Source organism: Struthio camelus, chromosome 7 (assembly GCF_040807025.1).
Source record: "Struthio camelus isolate bStrCam1 chromosome 7, bStrCam1.hap1, whole genome shotgun sequence".
Lineage (NCBI taxonomy): Eukaryota > Metazoa > Chordata > Aves > Struthioniformes > Struthionidae > Struthio > Struthio camelus.
In genome coordinates, this window is record NC_090948.1 from 7,882,501 (window position 1) to 7,891,215 (window position 8,715).

The 8,715-nt window shown below is 35.1% G+C and overlaps 1 protein-coding gene across 2 annotated transcripts in view; it reads left to right on the forward strand.

Annotated features, from left to right (window-relative positions):
- FAM204A (family with sequence similarity 204 member A) overlaps positions 1 to 3,449 on the forward strand; it is a 17,085-nt gene extending 13,636 nt beyond the window's left edge. For both annotated transcript variants that reach the window (XM_068951615.1, XM_068951616.1), the window contains exons 7-8: positions 2,629 to 2,735; positions 3,074 to 3,449. In XM_068951615.1, the coding sequence (XP_068807716.1) occupies positions 2,629 to 2,735; positions 3,074 to 3,125 (159 nt within the window). In that variant the 3' untranslated portion in view covers positions 3,126 to 3,449. The remainder of the gene's footprint in view (positions 1 to 2,628; positions 2,736 to 3,073) is intronic.
- The last annotated feature ends 5,266 nt before the right edge of the window (positions 3,450 to 8,715 follow it).

Consider the following 8,715-nt stretch of genomic DNA (forward strand, 5'->3'; position numbering starts at 1 on the left):
TCCTTACTGCGTGCTCTGACCAATTTGCAGTTCTTTGTGATAATGTTTAGACACCTTAATTAAAATGCAGCAAAATATTGGATGTTCTATATGGAAAATGCTGATACTTTGACTACACAAGAAATTGTTGTATATATTTTTATTCATGTTTTCTTGCTGCTTTAACATTGTATTTTATTGAGTTATCTGATGACCTGAAATGTTTGTGGTTTTTTTTTTTCTTAATGAAAAACCTATTGACCAAGCTTTTAGGGATTTCTTCTGGGAGGAGAAGTGAAGATGTATGTTTTGGTGTGGGAGCAGAAGATGTTTAATCTGACAAAAATTGTGTGTGTTTGTGACATATTTGTTTTCATGTCTTGCAAATGTGTCTCTGTGTAGCTTAGAAATGATAATATTAATGCTGCAGAATGCATCTCCTTTTTCTTCCACATTTACTACAGAGGATCTCATTATCCCATTTTTTCCATACTTTCCAAAGGTGGAATAATTCATTCTGCCTTCCAAGAAATACAGATCAAAAGATTTTTTTTTTCCTCAGCACTTGTGCAGACCTCAATTGTGTGTAATTATAGGTGTATAAATGTATAATAGGGCCACTATAACATATTTCAAGGAGATAAAGTTATTCCACACATGGTAAGAGTTTATTTATGAATTGCATTTTATCTCCTAATATACTCAAAAATTACATTTAAAAGGAATAGAACTGCTGATTGAGTACACTGTCCAGTCATCAGATTGCTCTGTTTTTCACCTAATAAGTAATCCAGTCTTAATTAACTAGTAATTATTTCTTAAATATTTTAGTTGAACTTGCTTAAGCATTTTTATAGTTCAAGTTATCACAACTAGTAGCTGCACTTAAATTAGTCAGAGACTGCCAGAGTATAGCATTCTCTTATTTACATTGCCACTTAATATTTAAGATTTGGCAGTTCAGATGTTAGCATTGAATTCTGATTATATAAAATGTTCACGCTCAGGAACAAATAAATAATATAGCTGATGATATAAAAGTTTTGATATGTTTCATCACATGATCTAGATTGTACATCAAGCTAATACCATAGGCGCATATTTATGACCCAAAACACATGGAAAAGCTAGATGAAATATTTTTTTTGCTTTAGTCATCTTACACAATTCCTTTAAAAATATTATGCTTACTTTTTAACTGCTTGTGTCACCACAGTGCTTAGGGCCTCAAAACACAAACTGATGTTGTGCTTAGTGCTTTACATGCAAGCAGACTCACAAAGCCTTCTGCAGAATGATTGCTTTCTTGCATCATAAATGAATGAAAGTGTCAAAAGGAGAAGAGCTTGGAGTGATCAGCAAGACAGCTGCTCCCCCCCCCCCCCACCCCGCCTTAAACTAGTAATCAAGGTTTCAACCTGCAACTTCTCTAGGTGTTAAATGGGAGAGTTCTAAGGATAGATGTTGAATATATACCACTACGTCTTTACATGAAAATGAATTCTTGAGTTGAGTTTCATCTCATTGGATGAAACATCTTCCAGAGTAAATATAGATGTATAGATGCAGCAGACTGAAACGTGTTACTATGAAGCACAGAACTTTTACTGAAATTTTAAAGTCTTCTATCACTTGATCTTCCATGCCTCTTTTATTTGATTCTCCAAAGACTGTTTGGGAAACTTAGAATATCTAGTCAGAAGTATGGTAGTTGTCTTCAGTAGGCTTTGGACTGAGTAGAAAGAAACCCCATTTTGTCAGCATAACAGCTCATAGCAGTTTTGGTTGAATGAATTGCTTTTTTTGTCTTGGAGGAAAGCAGTAATTTTTGAGACCAGATTCTTCAGTAAATCAAATTCAGTTGCAAATAGTGCTAAGTAATGACAGCGATCATAGAATATAACAAAAATGAACAATTAGTTATGAATGTTAACCGAAGAAGAAAATGGGTCATAGTTCACAGTACCATCTTCCCTCCTGCCTTTTTTTTTGTTGTTGTTGTCTTCCTCTTGGCATATGCTAATGTGAATTTAATTCTCATGGTGTGAATAAGTTTATCAAAGTAAAGTAGTATTAACCTGCTGCCTATTGAGACCTTGTTTGAAAAGCATGCATACTATGACACTAATAATCTAAAAGCTGGTAATGTGGAGACTAAATGCTAGATGGACTTTGAGGACACTGCTTCATTAAAACATGACTACTGGTACTACTGGAAAATGTATGGCAGTAGCAGTTCTTCATGTAGAAAGCTGTCATTTTGTGATGTTTCTTACCAGTAAAACCTGACACTATCACTTTAAAAAAACGGAGGTCGCAGGCTGGTCTTAATAATAGAGAGAGATACATAAATGTAAAGGAGGGAAGTGGAGAGGCACCGCTATTGTCCTTTGCTTTTAGCAGTTCTTTTTAAATGGAAAAAATAGGTATGAAAGATTGCCTGCCCAGGATCCCACTCCTTGGTATATGTCTTAAGACATTCTTGCCCATCCAGATCTATAGTAACAGCATCAGCCTATTAGTTGAAAGATACTAAAATATCTCTTGGCTTTTGAGAATCGGTATTAGACCAACTCATTTTTGGGGCTTACGTTTCATATGAGCCATTTACTTCAATTCCATTTCCTTTTGTTCCTTTTTACCCCTTAGCTTGGGGTGAAAATTGCCAAAGCCGCTGCTTGCCGCAACTTTGTAAAAGCCAAACAAGAAGCAGAGGCTGCCCAAGAAGCTAGAAAGAAAAAGAAGCTTGCTTGGGGGTAAGTCATTTTGAATACGGAATTAAATATTTGTGGTTTCATTGGTACTGAATTTATACAGTGCAATTTCAGTTAAATGTTTTCTTAGTTGAAATAGGCTTGTACTAATCTTATTTGCTAGTTTAACCTTGGGTTTTTTGTTTTCTTGGGTTGTTTTGTTGAGACTAAATCGGAAGGCTTTACCAGAATGAATGTTGGTCATGTTTACATTTGCCTTGTCTCTTTTTTACAGTGTTAAAAAGAAGCTTTGATTTTTGTCATTACTGCTAAGTATGGTATAGTTGAATACTTGCATGTATGTTCATGATTCCTAATGTGTATTTTGTGTTGCATTTCAGATTTGAAGCTAAGAAAAGATGGGAAACAAAAAGCAACATGGGATACATGTAATTCATGTTGTTTACCTCAGGAGTCATATGCCTGTCTTTATCTGCAGAATCTTTGTGGGTGACTTGTTCTCAAATCTAAACCAAAAAACAATGCTGCTATTTAAAAAAAAAAAGGCATCTAATTCTTTGTGTTGCTTTTCATGCTGTTACAGTATCTTGTTTCAAGTCTCTATTACAAAGTAGCAAAAATACTCATAGAAACACTCTCTTGACATTTAGGTAGTATTGTTCACCAAAATGTGAAAATCTAGGATAAAGCATTGTAGATAATACCATTTTGGAGTGATAGTGTTCTGTAAAGCAGTAATAAAATATTTGATCCGAATGTGTTCTGTCATGTGTGATTATAATACAGTGGTATGTGGGTACAGGGAGAGGGATAAGTTGTCCCTTTATGTGTTTTCCTACTAAGTTATACAGACCTACTGCAGCAAGTACTTTTTTCTTTAATGCAGACAGTGCTTCAGGGTTTCTCTTTTTAAAAAAAAAAAAAAAGAAAAAAAAGAAGGGGGGGAGAGGAGAGAGGCCAATAAACCCACCCTGCCTGTTTAAAACTACTATTATTTCTATGTATGGCTTCATTGCTTAGTAAACAGGGAAAAAATCGTTGAAAAAAGTCCATTCTCCCTCTCCTGGGAGGATCTGATAATATTCATCATGCCCTGGTGCCTTGGTCTTCAAAATGCTTCAAATTTCTCTTTTGCCTTTCTTTGCAAGAGCTCAAGTTTTGAAGTCCCAATGTCTTTGAGCAGATAAAGTGTAGAAATGCATTTCTCAAAATATCTAAACTCCATTATATTGTGCAGTTAACTTACTGCACCCAAGAAACAAATGCAGATTTTTATTCCATGTCAAGTGTTTTACAGATCAGTCGTGATTTGAATGTTTGTTATCGTCAATTCTTGTTACTAGTGTTTCTTCAGTGTTCTTCTCAGCGAAAAGCAAGGACGCATTCAAAACTAATAACTCTTTCCTGAAGCTTTCACATGTATGTTTAGTCACCACAGTGCCTGAATTGAATTGGTAATGTAAATGTCAGTTACTGTTAACTAAGATTAATATGTTTCAAGCCAAAGGTATGGTATTAGTGTAATGGTGATTTACTACTTAAGTACTTGAGGCTAAAACAACTTGCCAACAAATAGCAATTTGAAGTTTTACAGCACCAATTCAGAGAGTTTAGGTTTGCAGTCTAACATGGAATAGTGCATTTTTGTTTATTAGCCCTCAGGATGTTTTATTCTTTTTTTTTTTTTAGCAAAACATCATATTTTTTAAAGATGAGAGTTTGCAGTATGGTAATCTGCAGTTAGCTGTAATTAGTTAGGATGACAGTTAAATACAATTGCCAGGACTGTAAATCAGGGGCTAAACAGGTTTCTGCAGTAGAGCATCATAAATTTTTTTTTTTTTTTTTAAATACATTGGCTTTGGATACCTTGTGTAGGGAAGCAAATGGTATCCCTTTGAAAAGTGCTTATAAAGTTAAATTGCATTTTTTTTTTTTTTACTTCTTGTAAACAAAGCAGATTGCACTATCCACCTTCATCTAGATCCTTCTTATGTGCAGTAATGCCATATTTTCGTTTAGCTGGTTAGTGAAAGCAAGTGTTATACCAGTTTCTTAAAGATACTGTTAAAATATTTCCAAAGGCATTAGGTTTGTGCAAAATACTTGTCAAAAAACTTCAAACTACAGGCACTAAGGACCATGGTGTTCTCAAATTTTTTTTTTTTTTTTAAAAGCACTTGGTAGGTGTTAGATGCAATTGACCCTTCTGCTTTTAATACAATGAAAAGCAAAATGATGCTGATAATTTTGTGCTGAAAACATCAGCAATATTCCGTTACTTATCAGTAGCTTGTATTTGACAAAAATATTACAAATTTTCTCTTAATAGTTACTGGTCAAATAAAAATCTTCATCTAATAAGAAGGTGTATTAATGCTGTTTGATACAGAATATGTTACAAAAGCAATCCAAACCCTCAAACAAAAACTTGCCATTGTCTGAGAACTTGCTTCCTTGTATTCACTTCAACAGTGCGTACCCATGTGTAATATTTTTCACTTTCACTTAAAATACATAATTAGTTTTATGTTAGGCCATTAATAATGTAATTATTTAGGAAGTACATAAAATGTCTGCTTTGGATTACTCGTGATGAATTAAAAAATGATCACATTTCAAGTATTTTGGTGTATCTGAAGTCTTTGCTTAACATGTCTCTAAATTTGCAGAGTTATACCATGTTCCAAAAAAATTAAAATCTAATCAACAGGGAAAATACAAAAAGCCTAATAGAGCCACATAGCAATCTGAATATATAGAGATAACTTACACCCATAACTGGCATTTAATAAAATCCTTCTAAATTACTGATCTGATTCGTACATGTTTTACATTGCTGCCACTTCTTGTAGCACAGTTGTGCTCTGAATTTTGGCCAAGCAAGCAGAACTACTTTGTAAGCTGTTAAATGTAGACTTTTTTAAAATTTTTATTTAATTTATTTTAGTTGATGCTTGTCCAAATGCTTGTTTTGGATAAGCGAAACCTTTTTCTAATCAGCCTAACTAAATTTGAACTGTAAAAAGCAATTGTTCTAGTAAATGAAAAGTTCCAACACTGTCTCTTGGTCTGGCTGAAATCAAGAATTTAGAGGAATGTACTTCTATCATTAATTTCATTGCAACCCTTTTATGTGCACAAGGTAAATATTTATTGGTATATATTTGATGGTATCTTGGATTAGGTCAGTAGTTACAAAGGCAGCTCCTCCTTGCCTAAGCTCCTTCCTGTCCTCGGAAGCCTTGAGAAACTCAAATCTGTGCATTAGTTTTGCCCCAATATTTTTCTCCACCACAGTTTCATATTCAAACTACAGTCATGATATTCCCTTAGCTACCCTTAATGTTCAAGAAAGTGTTGGTGGCTTCCTAAGTGCAGTTGTCCAGAGAAAACAGCAGAACTAATTTTGAAACAGGAAATGTCCTCTCACAATTATCCATTGCTCTTTGAACTAGAGTTGTATCTTGAGCTACCTGGTTTGGTCATAGCTGAGTTACGTGTGTACCTTTGCCAGCAAGGCCTCTTGGCTAAGTTTATTAGCTCAGGTACTTTAACATAGTGAGATGGTTAAACTGCTTTTGGTGTTACAGTAGACCTGGTGGATGACAACTTACAGCTCTCTCTGCTGTTTCACTGGGCAGTGTAGATGTTCTTTTACTTCAGTATAAGCTTCTCACACACACAGATGTCACTTCTACCCCATCTGGAGCTAGTCCAGACTCTTGTTCTTGTAAATCTATTGTGTTCTCAGGCCTAAAAATCTAAGAATAAAATTGTTTATAAACTCCCCTGATAAAATACACCCGGTTTGAAGTTTGACAGCAGCATACTAATACAATTACCAGTGTTTCAAAATACCACATTCCTGAGCTTCTAAACCAAAGAGTGGCTGCAGGGACAGTTTGTCAGATAAATACATATATATATATAGTTGTTAGAGTTTTAGTAGTTTTTTGCCTGAAACCATAATCTGTATCATTATTTTTTAGTTTAATTCTGTTGGACAAGTTTCAAAGATAAATATGGTGTGTAATAAGCCTTTGCAACCTCTAATTTGTGAAGGAGTGTCTGTCCAGTTAATACTTGTTCATTGAAGCAAGGGGTTTTGAAATAGCTGAAGTACGAACTGTAATTACTGATGTCTGTTTCCTATTCACCTATGGGTTTTGGCATTTGATCAAAAAAATTTAACGTATTGCTTAATCTCAGAGCTTTCCCCACCTTCAAAAATATTTACTTCATGAGAACTGTACAGTACTGAATTACTTCAGCGAGAGCAGAGTAGATTTTTATTTGGCATTGATTATATATAGTTAATTTGCCAGCAAATATTTTTCCCAGTGCTTCTGAATGTTGTTAATTCAGATATTCATGTATTTAATATACATCCCTAGTGCAAGTTCAAAGCATTTAAAAAGGCATTAAATATGCTGAGGGTTTTTTAACTTCACAAATGAGATGGCTAATAAAAAGAATACAAAGGTTGAGCAACTTATGCAAGGACAAACTGCGATCTGACAGCAAAGTCGCAAATAGAATCTGTTTCTGGTTTCTGCGTGTGCTGTTCTTCATAGCTGGAAACAGAACGAAGAAAGAAGTCTCAAAAGAACAAATGTCAGACAGATGCCCAAATCTCATTGAAAACCATTGGGAATTAGGCCCCTTATTGCCATCTGTCCTACTGAGATGGCTAGAAATTGCAATATTGAACACTGATGTTCCAAGCATCAGAGGAGTTTGTGGAAGCCCTAATTTCATTCAAGGATCTCATCTTTTTCTTGTCTAAAGAAACCTGCTTTGTCTAAAGAAATCTGCCTCTAGCCATGTATATTTTACCACTGAATCTTGTCTTTCCAGTTTCCTCAGAACTGCGGAGAACTAGGTTGAGAATGTTTCTTGTTCTTTGCTTAGAATCAGGCTATGAATATAACATATTCTACACAAAAAACATTTGAATTAAAAAGATATTAACAAGTGCAAAGAGCCAGCTTAAAAAAAAAGCATGCTGTACAGATTTTGCATGAGAAGGCTTTTATCACGCTCATTTTTTCAGTTATGTTCATAAATATGATGGGCACTATCTGAATAAGGAAAAGCTATTTGCAATGAAAAGACAGCATTGTGCCAAGATGTTCGTTGAGTTCCAAATCATAGAGCAGCATGTCAGTTACTGAGTTATCATCCTGACTTCAACACCAGATTCATCTTTCTTGGAGGTTTTCCAGGAAGGTTGACTGCTTGACTCATAGGGTTGAAGTCACTTCAGGTCAACATAAAGCGACCCTAGATTGAAATGGCCAATTGCACTCCCGTGTTATATGAATCACTGAGGTCAGAAGGGGCCTCTGGAGATATCTGGTCCCACCCCCTGCTCAAGTAGTCAGCTACAGCAGGTTGCCCAGGACCGTGTCCAGTCAGGTTTTGAATATCTCCACAGATGGAGACTCCACGACCTCTCTGCACAACTTGTTCCAATTTCAACCATCCTCATAGGATACGAACTACTCTTTCACAACTAAACTTTTGCTCTAGCTGTGTGGAGATTCACATGATGTAAGAGAAAAGACAGAAGTTGAAATAAAGATTCTTATTCAAATGAGAACCAACTGTCTTCTATGTGATAGCAAAATAGGGAGGTTTTTATTCATACTTTTTGGGAGCCTATCTGAGATGACCAACATATTCATAGCTACATTTGCCATTTGAGGTATATTGAACAAAGTGAAATGCTGCCTGTGGAATCACTTAGCTGGAATGTATTCATGATTTTTTAAGGTTTTCTATCTAGAGAATTGGTAGCTGACTTTTGTGGGAGCTTCCTTGATACTGAAATGCTAATCAGCATTTGATTCCCAACTAGTAGCTCTATGAATTTACCAGAAATGCTCAGTGAGACGAGAAGAAATCATCTGTTGGCATGGATCCTCTTGCTTTATTTTGGGTCATTGCAAACAAAGGCTTATTTTGAGAGTTTGATTTTATATACACTGGATTACTGGTACAAGCCTTAGAGAGCTGT